The following is a 13,954-nucleotide window of genomic DNA, read 5'->3' on the forward strand; positions in this document are numbered from 1 at the left end:
CCGCAGCCGCGGCCCGCGGGCGCCCAGCCTGCCGAGGGCAGCGCGGAGGAGCCGGTGCCGCCGCTGCTGCCGGCGCCGGGCAGCCTGCCGCCCTTCCCGCCCTACTTCGAGGGAGCCCCGTTCCCCCGGCCCCTGTGGCTGCGGCACACCTACAACCAGTGGGTCCCGCAGCCGCCGCCACGGACTATAAAGAGGACGAGGAGGCGCTTGTCGCGCAACAGGGACCCGGGCAGGCTCATCATGAGCACCATCAGGCTGCGGCCCAGGCAGGTGCTCTGCGAGAAGTGCAAGAACACGCTGAACCCCGAGGATGCCAACGCGCCGCGGCAGAACGCCAAGACCAGGAGGAAGCTGAGCATTCAGGACAAGGAGCAGAAGAAGCACAGCGACTCTGACTACGTGGAGAAAAGGAACAAAAGAGAGAAGAGGGAGGATGACAAGTTTTCTGGGGAGCTGGTGCATCGAACGCCAGTTATAAAAATATCCTACAGTACTCCACAAGGGAAGGGTGAAGTGGTAAAAATCCCTTCCCGGGTTCATGGCTCGGTCAAACCGTTCTGTCCGGAGCAAGCGTTGCAGAACGGAGCCGGGGACCAAGAGGAGAGCAGGGACTCTGAACGGTGTCGACAAACCAAATGTTTAATGGACAAGTCAGCAGGCAGCCAGCTTGCTTCCATTCCAAAACTGAAGCTCACACGGCCAGTGCATTCCAGTGTGGATGTCCCACCCCCAAAGATACGGCTGAAGCCCCATCGCATCAACGATGGTCAGAGTGTTTCAATTTATAAGGCAGAACTGATTGATGAAATCAATGTCCTCCAGAACAGCAGGGAGTCCAATCCCGAAGCGTTTTACAATGATGAGTCCACCGACAGAAGTTTGGCTGAGATATCTTCAGGCAGTTCAGGTGAAGATGATGACTTCAAAAGGTTTCCCCAGGGTAAAGATGGACATGATAACTTGGCTTTCCTCATGAATTACCGTAAAAGAAAAGCAGATTCTTCTAGTTTATCGGTGTGTAGCAATGACAGTCTAGATGAATCCAAGTCTTCTAGTTCAGAGGTGACATCACCAGAACTGTGTGACTTTTTACCTGGTGATGATGCCTCCGTCTCTTCATCTTCAAAAGATGAGCGTAAAATCGTGCCACCACTGACAGTCAGGCTGCACACCCAGAGTGTGTCTAAATGTGTTACAGAAGATGGAAGGACTGTTTCAGTGGGGGATATTGTCTGGGGTAAAATTCACGGGTTTCCGTGGTGGCCCGCACGTGTTCTTGACATCAACCTCAGCCAGAAGGAAAATGGGGAACCATCGTGGCGAGAAGCTAAAGTGTCGTGGTTTGGTTCTCCAACAACCTCGTTCTTATCTGTTTCAAAACTCTCTCCTTTCTCGGAGTTTTTCAAACTGAGGTTTAATCGCAAGAAGAAGGGCATGTACCGGAAAGCGATCACGGAAGCTGCGAAGGCAGTCAAGCACCTGACTCCAGAAATACGAGATCTCTTAACACAGTTTGAGACATAACTTTGCCTCCAGTATCAGGTGAGTGATTGCTACACTATCTTAACAGGCTTAACATGAAAAGCCGCCTGGTGCTTTTTTAATCTGTATTCCACTGTTTGTTTGCATTTGTTTTTCCATTGAATCTGAGATTGGCAATTGTGACATTTACATGCTTGGCTGTTAGTTGGTGGGGGTAATTTCAGAGGTGGTGAGGAGCTTAATTCCAAACTTTTGGGGAGCATGGGAATTGGAGCCCCTATTCCAGAGGGAAATGCAAGCCAAATAGGACACTGTGAGGAAGCAGCCTTTCAAAGAACTGATAAACCTGTAGCTGTGTGCCTGGAAGACTAACAGTTCCTAGGCTTTCAGTTTCCTTGGGTCAAAGAACTAAAACTTTCACTGGAATTATGACATTTATCATATGTATGTGTTGGTGCCCAGCAGTTATCTGTAACAGTTTAGGATCCCTTTGCTCCCCTCCTTCTGATCCCTCTGGTTTGGATTTCTTATGAAGGCCCTTTACAGCTCCTCAAAAATGATTGTACCAAAAACTCTTTGTGGAACAGTATTTCAATATCTCTCACAGTACTTGGGGTTTGGTTTGTACCTAAATGTTCACTGTTTCTTTGGGGAATGACCTGGATCAAATGAAATTCCTTTGTGCTTTATATCTGTATGAGGACATTAGGTGAGAATGGAAACATGAGAGCTGATTCTTCGTAATGTATGGATTTCCCTTTCGCATCAAACAGTCTGCCTGGGATGAAAATCTGGTACCAAAAAATACAGGATGTGGCATGACTGGGAATACAAGTTCATGGGAAAATCCAGTGACTTGGATGAAACCTGCAGTCGTTTCACAACCTTTCAGTCATCACTGTCCAGACAAGACCTCAGCTGTGATGGTATTAGATAAGGGTGGGATTAACTTTTTTTTTGTCAAAAAACGGAGGTATCACTGGGCCTTGTGTCAAAGACCATGCTTTATGCAGAGGGGATTGTTATGTTGTCCCCTGAATGCTGTGCTCTGTTTCATGCTTGAAGGACTCTGTGTGAGCAAGCCAGTGCTGCTCCTCTGGACTTTCTTCATTATCTGAGCTGTCATAATGCAGTGGGACTGGGACTGTCAGTGCTCATGTAGTCCTGATGGGAAAATGGGATTTTTTTCATACCCTTGTCATGGGACTTAGCCCCTTGCTTGAGTGTGATGAAGGACTTGCTTTGCTTGGGTTATGACTCCATCTCAGCAAGCCTGGCTGGAGCAACTAACCAGGGCATGACATATTCATGCTGTGTACTCAGGGTGTCTGGACAACCACAGCAGCAACATTTCAGCTTCCCTCATCATCTTGCCCATACGACTGCTGCTTAACTCTGGCTAAGGACTTTATTATATCAAGAGTGTTTGGATTGGACCCAAATTCCTATTAGCTAGATCAGGAGTATAAATAAACCTGCTGCCCAGAATGTACTGTCCTTGCCAGTGGAAGAGTCCTGGCCAATCCATGGCTCCTGTCTGGACAGTGCTCTGGTTAAAGGAGCAGCAAACTTCGTCTTCTGAGCTCTCTTCACTGTGTGTGTGAGCAGTTTGGGACAAAGGTGAGGAATGTCACCATCGTTCCTGACATCTGTCCTTGCCCTTGTGGGTCCTGGATGGCCGGCATGGCCCAGCTGCAGGAGAAGGGGCAACTGGAGGAAGCACCTAGTGCTCAGATCAGACAGACTGGCTGTGCCTGTCAGTCCCTGGGGAGAGGGAAAGCTGTGGCCAGGAGGAGTCCCGAGCCCGGAGCTGGAAGTCAGAAGGGGAGGAGGCTTTCCCCTGCATGCTGGCCCCCAGAGAACGCTGGCTGCTGGCCCCAGCAGGAGCTGGCCACGATGGGGCACAGGCTGCAGGGCAGGGCCTCGAGGAGGAGAAGAGCCCTTGCTCCTGAGACACGATGGGACCTGAGCTACAGGTACACAGCAGGTCTGTGAACGGGGGGAAAGAAGAACATCTGGACAACATGTGCATAAGAAAATGATGGATGGGATGGGATAGCCTGGATTAGGCCAAAACTTTCCTTCCCTCTGTGCTCTTCAGCCAAACCTCTGTATGTGTATGTGGGTATATACATTTAGCAGATATCACTGTCTTGTTGGCCCGCTTCAGCTGGCTTTCCAGGGGATTTCCTGCCTTACATGTCTGAGCTGAGCTGCCAGCACAGTCTGCCAGGCTGAAGACAACATGACTGTTGGATAAAGCACTGCAAAACTAGAAAAGTAGAACTACACAACTGCCTGTGTTCCACATGTCACATTTACCTAATTTCCCAATTAGAGCAGCATGTCTGGAGTTTTGGTACATCACTTATAAAACTGCTCATTATTCAGAGAATTGTCTGTACCTAATTCTCTCCTTGCAGGAGCATTGAATTTTGTTGCTTTCCTTGATTTTCCACAAGGTAGAACTGAAGTGTTTCCTTCAGCTGTTCATTCACTGTCCTTTCCTGAAGGATGGCATGAAAGGGTTTTGGCTGGAAGGGACCCTGAAGTGCATCTCATTCCATCCCCTGACACGGCAGGGACACCTTCCCCTGTCCCAGGTGCTCCAGCCCCAGTGTCCAGCCTGGCCTTGGGCACTGCCAGGGATCCAGGGGCAGCCCCAGCTGCTCTGGGTAACCTGGTGATACTGCATGGGAACAGTATAAAATCCATCATGCTGGGGCTTCACCAGCAGTGGCACAAAGGTTTTTGTCATCAGAAGGAGTCCATGAAGTGGCTTCAACACTGACACTGCTCATGCTAATCCTGGCCACAGCAGATGTTTGTCACTGGTGATACTTTCTATTGTGAAACTTTGTCTTCTGGCATGTGATGTGTTCTGCAGAGGGTAGTTACTGGAAAAATGTACAAACACTGCAGATCATTTGTGGATGCACAAAACTGGAAAAATTGGATTTTTTTTTCTTTTAGCTTGGTTTGATTTGGAAGAGCTGGTAGGATCACTCCTTGTTGTTACTGCTTTGTCCTTAGGGTTTCTTTGCAAGGAAAGTACTAGTCAGGTAATGACAGGGTTTTAATTAAGTAAAACAAGTTTCTGGAAAAACAAGAGGCAGAATAGCAGCCTGTAGAACTGAAACTTGTAAGACTTGGTTTAGAGTAGTGCCAGGAGAGACATGTCCACTCAGCATCTTCTGGGGCTGCTCTGTAGCTTCGCTGGTGTGTGACACCAAGGAGCCAGCTCAAGGCACAAGGATAGCAGTTGCCCCTGGCTTGGAGTGAAGATGTTTGTCTCTCCCTTAAGGAAAGCTCCCAGGAAGGGGGAGCCAGGACCTTGGGCTGCTGTCACTCAGGTTTTATTGGGAATGGGCTGTGGCTGCTGCTCCAGCTGTGCCTTGGGCGGAGGCACAGGAGGGAGTGAGACCTGTGCTTCCAAAGGCCCCCCTTCCCTGCACCAGGACTGCTTCGTGTGGTGGGATCAGGGGCTTTACAAGGAACACGTGTTGCTCCAGCCCTGCTGTGTGGGGAGGGTGTGCCTGCAGGGACAGGCCCTTGGCAGGGCTGGATCTGCTGCTCTGTGATCCTCCTGAGCAGCTCCTCGTGGCAGATGCCCTCTCCCTACACAGAGACATGCAGTGAACCTCTCGTAAAAACTGCTGGTAGGTTTTCATCCACATCTCTGCATGAAACAAGTTTACAAGATAGATAGTCCTTTGCTTTTTCAGTTTGGCAAATCCTTTATTCTTCCCCTCTCTCCTCTGTCCCCAGGCTGTGACTGTGGAACCATTAAACTTGCAGATGTTGAAGGCTTTCATTTTAACTGCTATGAGTTTAATAGACCTCAGTGTCAGTACATCAAGCCATCTATCACACTGCTGCTGTGTGCAGCAAACTCTGGGCTGGCTGCATGCTCACTGTCTATAGAAACCACTAATGTAAAACCTGGAGTATCACGTTGTGACTTCACCTTCAAAGGTGTTCAGGGCTCTGTGTGTCTGTCCAGCCAGTGCTGCTGCCCACAGTTTGTGAAACAGCATAAATCCCTCCATAGCTGTATTTTCTAACACCTGCCTGAGCACATGGAGTATTTCAGTGCAGAAGATGAATGCTTGAGATTTTTCTTGTCCTGCTTTCCAGATTCTTCGGTCCACTAAAACCAGGCATCCAACTTAATTACTGTTTCACAGTCTTCCTGCTTGGAAGTCAGCGTCTCTGCATGCTAATACAAGGTGGGAGAGCAAGTCCAGAATAGACTGTGCTGCATTTTTGTGTGCCCAGCGCTGATGGTTGGAGCTGCACCTCAGGTGCCATCCTGCTGAACTGCCCGTTCCAAAAGCGCTTGCCCTTTGTGCCCAGGGGCTACCCTGTGCTGCCAGCCGTGGCCCCTCTCCATCCACCCTGCTCCCAGGAAATTCTGTGGAAATGCCACTGGGCCATACATTGTGCTATTTCTAACTGCACCTGCGCCGCGCCGGTGCCGGGAATGCGATCGGCTTTCAGAGCTGTAACTTCAGCTGCTGGAGGAGACTGGATCCCCCCAAGGGCTTAGCAGCTCCCTTGGGAGCAGCGAGCTGCTCCGGGCCTGAGGGTCTGCAAGTGCCAGTGCTGCCAAGCGTGCCCACAGTGGCAGGGCAGGTGGGTGTCCCCAGCAGTGTCACCAGCCCACAGTGCCCCCACTGCCTGGAGGGTCCATCCACACAGCATCGAGGGCTGTGCCAGGGTCTCAGGGCAGGAAATGGGAGAGATGTGTGGACAAAGAACCTGGAAATTGTTTACTCTGAGAACTTACAAATAAAGTAAAAACAGAATTTGTGTATGTTTTCCTGAATTGTGTTTATTTACTTGTTTGGTGTTTGAACTCAAGTGGAGGTGTCCGAATTGCAGCTACAATTCACCTTTTCCCAGCAAGCATGGAGAGCAGCAGGATGGGAGCCAAGGGGCACCCAAGGGACTTCTCTGGTCTCCCAGGCAGGGCTCGGAGCTCGTCCTGCCCCTGTGGTGCTTAAGCAGGTATTTGTACAGCACTGAGCACCTCCAAGGTGCACTTACAGAAAGGCTACTTTGGGCCAAAGAGGAATGGGGGATTTTGGGAAACGTGGTGGTAGCTCTGTGTAGGGAAGGGTGTCTGTGCTCTGCAGGTGAGGAACAAACGGGATCTTCACACAGCAGCCCTGCACTGCTAATGGCACGTGCAGCTGCCTGACACAATGGGTGACACAAACTGTACAATCACAGACTGGTTTGCATTAGAAGATGCCTTAAAGATCGTTTTGTTCCACCCCTGCCATGGCCAGGGACACCTTCCACTATCCCAGGCTGCTGCAAGCCACATCCAGCCTGGTGTTGAACAATTGAAAATTTCTCATTTTCATGTTCAGGTGTGAAAGGTAGGACTTTGATCCCAGAAATTGATGTGATGGCTCTTAATGTTGAAAAACATACAAGCTGCTGTTTTCCAGCCTTGATGTGTTCTGTTTTATCCATAGGTTGCCATCAGCGGTCTGGCATCAAGGTGAGCAGGAGTGTGTGGCTGAGTGAGCTCTGCTCCTGCCTGTAAGGCTTACAGAGCTGCTCAGCTGTAAGGCTAGATGAGCACGGGCTGGGATGTGCTGGTTTTGGCCAGGCTACAATTAGCTTTCTTCACAGTGATTGGTTTGGGGATGTGTTTTGGGTTTGTGCTGAACACAGGGTTGATAAAATAGAGATGTTTTTGTTATTGCTGCACAGGACTTGCACAGAGCCAAGGCTGTTCCTGCCCCTCATACAGCCATGCTGGGGAGGGGGCTGAGGGTGTGTGGGAGGCTGGGAGGGGACACAGCCAGGACAGGTGACCCCAACTGGCCATGGGGCTATTCCAGTCCATATGATATCATACTTAGTATATAAAGTGGGGGGAAGAAGGAGGAAGGGGGGACATTTGGGGTGATATTTGTTTTCCCAAGTCAGTTAGATGTCACAGGGCCTTGTTCTCTTGGGGGTGGCTGAACACCTGACTGCCCATGGAAGCAGGGATTTAATTTCTTGTTTTGCTTTGTTTGTGTGTGCAGCTTTTGTCTTCCCCATTAAGTGGTCTATCTCAGCTCATGAGTTGTGATAAAACTCAGCTTTTGTGCTTCCAGTTCTCTCTCTGATTTTGCTGCTGGGGGAGGGAGCCTGCAGCTGAGAGGTTCTTGGCTGCTGCATGGGGTTATACCACCACATGGGACCTGGTTTATTTTATTTAAATCTGCTTGCTGCAGCTGTTCTGTGTGCTGTCTCTACCTGTACAGAGCACATGGGCTGTGCATTAGGCAGATAATGAACTCTGCACATCCTGAGATTACGTGCAGCTGAAATAGGCTTCTGGTGTCCGGAGCAAGGGCACAGATGGGACTTAATGCCTCAGCTCCTGGAGGGCTTGTGCCCATCCTATCCACAGCCCTGTGCCCCACGGCTGCAGCTCTTCAGTCAGCTGGAGTGCTCTCCTGCCTCTCCAGGGCTTTCTGTGACCGAGCAGGAGCAGCAGGACCCTGCCAGGTGTGACAGGGTCCCTGTGGTGCCCGAGGGCTGTGGCTCCTGCCCAGCCCGAGGAGCTGTGGGCAGCAGAAGGGTTCCTCTCCCTGCGGATGCCCGTGCAGGTGAAGGTGCCCTCAGCTGATGGGAGGCTCCCTGTGCCAGAGCTGTGCCACATGAGCCTGTTGCTGCCCCCATTAGCTGTGTCCTCCTGGCCTGTCACTGCCCTCTGGCTCTGGCAGGGAGCTGGGCAGATGGCAATGAAGCTCTTCCCATTGAGCTGATGACTTTCTAAAGGAGTGAATGCCTTCACTGACTACCAGTTGCTGTTTCATCTGCAGTAGTCCGTGCTAGTGCAGGATCAGCCAGCCTGGGTTTCTTTATGAAGTACATTTCCTGTGTGCTCTCTGCAGCTGAAGAAAGGAATTGTAGCAAATTACTAGTTTGACTTGCCTTGTGCATGATGACTTGCTCTGTTTTGATGCACGCCAATAACCTGAGCCATTTACTCATGTGGAAAGGAGTCCTCTCCAAAGGCAGAAACCCTCAGTGCAGGATTTGTCATAGGAATGCTTGGATGATGGACTTTGAGAGCCCCAGTGTTGGAGAGCGTAGCTGCCAGCCTGCTCAAGTCAGCTGGATTCTGGTGCCTTGAGGGCTGGAGGCAGTTCCAAAACCTATCCAGTGGGCCAGAGGTGGGGATCCCAGCTGCCACCCTTTCCTTCCTCCTGTGAGAGGAAGGCATGGGAAGGAAGGAAGGAAGGAACTTTACCAGCTGGCTGCCAGCAGCAGCCTCTGCATTTCCCCCGGGGAGAGATGGCAGGAGAAACATTGATTTGGTGATGCTCAATTACAGCCTGCTGTTAATTGCTTTATGATTAGAAAATAATCCTCAGAATAAGCTGCTTGGGCACACTTGGGGTGCTGCAACCTCCAAAGATAAATTGTCTTCTGCACTCTGCTGCTGCTGCTCAATCTGGATTTATTAATGGCTTTATTTGATGCAAAACTTCATTTTTTAAAATTATGAACAAGTAATGGGTTCAGGGAAGCTGCCTTGGCTCTCTTTTGGACACCCAGGCTGTCCTGAGTCAGCCCACAGGTGTTGTGTTAGTTACACATGGGCCAAGGCAGCAGCATCAGCTGCTGCTCCATGCTGGAAGTGGATTTTAAAACTTAAATTTCTGAAGCTTTCCAGGGATGAAGTGAGAACGTACGAGGGGCTGTCACTGTGCAGCTCCTCTTGGACACATGAGAGCTCCTGTGTGCACAGACACCAGGGCTCTGTCATGGGGTGTCCATGCCCCTCTTGGACACATGAGAGCTCCTGTGTGTGCAGAGGCACCAGGGCTCTGTCATGGGGTGTCCATGCCCCTCTTGGACACATGAGAGCTCCTGTGTGCACAGGCACCAGGGCTCTGTCATGGGGTGTCCATGCCCCTCTTGGACACATGAGAGCTCCTGTGTGTGCACAGACACCAGGGCTCTGTCCATGCCCCTCTTGGACACATGAGAGCTCCTGTGTGCCCAGGCACCAGGGCTCTGTCATGGGGTGTCCATGCCCCTCTTGGACACATGAGAGCTCCTGTGTGCACACGCACCAGGGCTCTGTCCATGCCCCTCTTGGACACATGAGAGCTCCTGTGTGTGCACAGGCACCAGGGCTCTGTCCATGCCCCTCTTGGACACATGAGAGCTCCTGTGTGTGCACAGGCACCAGGGCTCTGTCCATGCCCCTCTTGGACACATGAGAGCTCCTGTGTGTGCACAGGCACCAGGGCTCTGTCCATGCCCCTCTTGGACACATGAGAGCTCCTGTGTGTGCACAGGCACCAGGGCTCTGTCCATGCCCCTCTTGGACACATGAGAGCTCCTGTGTGCCCAGGCACCAGGGCTCTCCCTGGCTGTGGTGGCCGTGCCCCTCAAGCCTGGCGGCAGAGCTCTGCAGGTACAGGTGCCCATCCAGGCCCAGGGCTGAGCTGCATGCCGAGGTTCCAGCGTTCCAAGCTGAGGAGCATCCAGCTGTTTTAAAGCTGCTTGCTCTGTTGCTGGTGCCCCAGCTTTCTGCTCCCACAGAATCCCTGATATTTGCCCCCAGGTAGTTCCTGGGGCAGCTGAGGTTTGGCCCCAGTCCCTGTCCCCATGGAGGAGCCCCGTCTGCCCTGGCAGTGGCAGGACCCTTCCCTGGGACCTGTTTGGCATCGTACTTCTGGTGTGATTCTTTCTTCCTCCCAGTGAGGAATCCCAAAGAATCCAGGCACCCCAGGGCTTGCTGTTACCTCCTCAGCCAGGAAATGCATTTTTTCCTGTTTAGACAAGATCTTCTCACTCTGTAATGTCTCTAAAGGGTCAGTGCTTTCAAAGCCACTTGAGGGATATTGTTCCAGGTCCCTGGGGCTCAGGAAGGCTTTCCTAGGTGTAACATGATAAGCCTGCAAGTGAGACTGTTGAGTGTTCTTGAAAGTCCCTCTGTTCATCAGAGGACAAATAGATTCTCCTGCAAGATTAGGTATGAATTTATACTCTGTTGGCTGCAGGTAATAGAGCCCTGGAGTGAGACCTCCCAGTTTCTGCCAAATACTGAGTGTGTGAAACCTGATTGCAGCCCTTCTCTGGAATACAGCTTTTGGGACAGATGTTCCTGGGTATTGAATCAGCTCTTTGCATTCTGCATTGTGTTGGCAGTGCTGAGGATCATTCTGGGTGCTGAGTCTGAGTGAATCAGTGTCACTTTGGGTCCCCTGCCTGCAGAAGCAGTGCTGCTGCCATGTCAGCAGCTTTGAGCTGTGATCCTCTTCCTGTGTTTGGTGTTCTTGGTTCATTGTGCTCTGTAAGTCACAGACCTCAGCTGGGGGTGGTTTGAGGGTTTCTGGTCTGCTCTTCTGTGGTGCTAATGCTGTGTGTCAGGAGCACAGATCCAAGCTGCTGTTGCCTGCACTTCCAACTCACCTGGAGGTGATGTGGTTGGTCTGGCTGGGGCACTGCAGCTGGGCACTGCAGCTGGGTTACTGCATCTGGGCACTGCAGCTGGGCACTGCAGCTGGGGCACTGCAGCTGGGTTACTGCAGCTGGTTACTGCAGCTGGGTTACTGAAGCTGGGCACTGCAGCTGGGCACTGCAGCTGGGTTACTGCAGCCAGATTACTGCAGCTGGGTTACTGCAGCTGGGTTACTGCAGCCAGGGCACTGCAGCTGGGGCACTGCAGCAGGGTTACTGCAGTCAGGCACTGCAGCCACAGTCGGCAGCTTGAGCACTTGCAGGTACTTAGAAAAGCTTCTGCACGGCTGCTCTCAAGGGGAGAATAATCCTATTTTGTAGATTGTGTTCGGAAAGTGGAGGCAGATGTTCTTCACGTGGCGTGCTCCGTGGGGACTTGTGGCGGATTAACCTACAGTAACCCACCCGAACAGGGACTCCAGAGTCTTTAAGCCAGACTGGAGATTTATTATCATCACTGAAATTAATTCATATCATGCTGGTCTTGGGGAAAATCCCACTCTTACTTTGGGTTTGTTAGCCTGACAGCTTTCTTCCCAAGCTGCAGCCGCTGCCGGTAGTGCCTGCTGGGCAGCTGGGAGCAGAGAATTCCTGGCTATATTTAGAGGAAGCCGCAGCGTGTGCCTTGCCGCTCTGCCACAGTAACCTCTCCCTCTCTGGCTTTCTTCAAGGTAACAGAAGACGAGCACAGCTGTTCTCCTAGCGGGTCACCGAGTCTGTAACGCCGGGACGTGCTCCCAGGAGAAGCGGGCACGGCTCAGGACGAGGCTCCTGGGCAGAGTGCTCCGCGTGCCGCCGGGACGGGCGACGCGCACCGGGACGCGGAGCTGGGAGGCTCTTCTGGTGTGAGGCAGGGAGGGCTGAAGGATATCTTACCCTAGAACGAGAGTTTGACCTGTTGGACAGCAGTGGACTAGGAGAACAGCAAAAACCACAACTCAGAATGTATTTATTACTTAAAAGTTAGCTATTCTTGATAAAATTCCCCAGATTATTGCTGCTGCTTATTTTACTTACAGATTTCACACACTTGTTAATTTTAAACCTACCGAACTTTTATTCAATACTGTACCCTGAGAAATGTAACTGGGTCAGGACATGCAATAGAATGAAATCATTGTAGTGTCTTAAGTACAATGGACTCACTTTGTGTCTATTAAACCTTGGAAGATGTGCAACGCACAACAGTGTGGCTCTCATTGCATGTTAAAGCTTTGTCCTGTTGTTTACTGCAGAGCAGGAGAATCAGTGGTTCCAGGTATATGAACAAGCAGTGCTGGGGACTTGGATGTCCTTGGCTCCTACCCCTGTGCTTTCCCAAGTCACCTGGAGGAGCAGCACAGCCAGCCTGGGCCTGCCCTTGCTGCACGCAGGGTTGGTGCTGAGCTGCTGGCTCCAGCCATGGGGGGAATCCATGTTCTGAACTGAACATGAACATGCATATGTGCATCAAGTTGTATGTTCACACTCCGTGAGTGTGATTTAAGGCCCTTTGAACATGTTGGACAGAAGGATCCCCTCCTTACCCATGACCAAGAGGTGATGCACAATTCTAAACCAGCAACCAAACAGCTTTTTTTGCCAAATTCAAATGGTTCACAAACTGAAGTGACGTATGGACAGGATTTTAGAACTGTATCCGTTCATTTTTTGGGTTTGTGTTAGTCTACCCTTTCCTTGGATTCCCTCAGTCCAGAGACATTAATTTGAGGTGATCTGTTGCTTCTGGTGCTGGAGAGAACAGTTCAGTGTCGCTGCTCAGTACAGTGTTGTCTGGCTGTGGGAGGTTGCCTTGGAGCTGCAGGATCTCTGCACTGCTCCTGCTCCTGTCAGCTGGATCTGCTGCAGCAAACACGGGGATGAACTCTGGCTGAGTTAGAGCGAGCGGGTCGGAAATCACAGGCTCATCTTTTCCTGGTTGTGCTGGTTCAGACTGCGGTCTCTGAATGTCAGCAGGAGAGGTCAGAGCTTCCCGTTTCAGCAGCAAAGTGTCACAAAGAGAGCTCAGCCCCAAAGCCCTTCTGCTGAGCCTCAGCCCAGCACTCACAGGGAAATCTGCATCCCTCGGAGCAGCGGGAAGGCTGCGGTGTGGAACAGGAGACGTTGAACCAGGACAGCTGTTTCCCAAGGCCCATTTTGGTCACCTCTGCAAACAAATCAATGAGCTTCCTGTTTTCCAAAAATAAGTGCGAGAAGGACAGCAGTATCTAGCGGGAGATGTGTTCTGCACCTTGTGTGAAGCCCTTGTGCAGTGGGTGTTTACCCAGGCTGGCAGAGGTGCTCCTGCGCTGGGAGTGCTCCTGCTGCAGGAGGAACAGCCCTGCCTTTCTTAGCTCCTGCCTGTCTGGCCTCAGGGGCTCTTTGTGAGGTTTTTCTAGCATCTTCTCGAGCTGGGCCTGGGCTGACCTGATGGCTGTGAGGTGGTTTTTGTGTTTTCTGCTCACACAGTTGTGCATTGTACAAAATTCCTGCCCAAAAGTGCTGCCAAGCGTTTGGCTGTAGCATTACAGCAGGGAGCTGCAGGGAGGTACAAGCAGCCTTCTGTTCACTTAAAAAATAATTTTAAAAGGCAAACAAGAATAACCAGGACCCTGCTCCTCACTACTCCCAGGAAAAGCACTTGTCTGCTCCCATCTCCAGTGAAGGGCTGCTCCATCACTCGTGTGGAAAGGCTGCTCCAAGGTTGAAGGAGGTGCCAAGGACAGTAGGTGAGTGCTGGCCACGCTCCTGAGCAGGCATCCCATGGCACTTGGGTCCCATGAGCAGGCAGGAGCGTTCTTCAGAGCAGCTGTTCAGTCTCTGCTGGGTGTGAGGGAACTGTGTGATACCTCACACGTGGGGCCACTGATTTTCTCTGGGCTTGGGTCATGAGATGGCTTGGGAGGGTTTGCTCAGGGCTGGTGGCCATGCTGTAATGCTGGAGCGGTCCCCGGGCTGGAGTTGTTTCAGGGGATGTCCAGCTTTTCCCACTGTCTCTGCAGTA

General features: G+C 51.5%; 1 protein-coding gene across 11 annotated transcripts in view; it reads left to right on the plus strand.

Annotated features, from left to right (window-relative positions):
* The window catches only part of PWWP2B (PWWP domain containing 2B), a 16,878-nt gene extending 4,725 nt beyond the window's left edge, over window positions 1-12,153 (plus strand). The window contains exons 3-6 of one of the 11 annotated variants that reach the window (XR_005630102.1): window positions 1-1,542; window positions 2,192-3,599; window positions 5,620-5,711; window positions 11,643-12,153. Coding sequence is in view for 3 of the 11 variants with exons in the window: in XM_039731375.1 (XP_039587309.1) it covers window positions 1-1,524 (1,524 nt within the window). In the remaining 8 variants the exon portion in view is untranslated. Of the gene's footprint in view, window positions 1,543-2,191; window positions 3,600-5,250; window positions 6,297-11,642 lie in introns of those variants that run through there. The other 10 variants (XR_005630106.1, XR_005630107.1, XR_005630104.1 and 7 more) reach the window with 10 other exon arrangements.
* Window positions 12,154-13,954: the final 1,801 nt, after the last annotated feature.

Source organism: Passer montanus, unplaced genomic scaffold (assembly GCF_014805655.1).
Source record: "Passer montanus isolate IOZ18808 unplaced genomic scaffold, ASM1480565v1 scaffold77, whole genome shotgun sequence".
In the NCBI taxonomy this organism is placed as follows: Eukaryota; Metazoa; Chordata; class Aves; order Passeriformes; family Passeridae; genus Passer; species Passer montanus.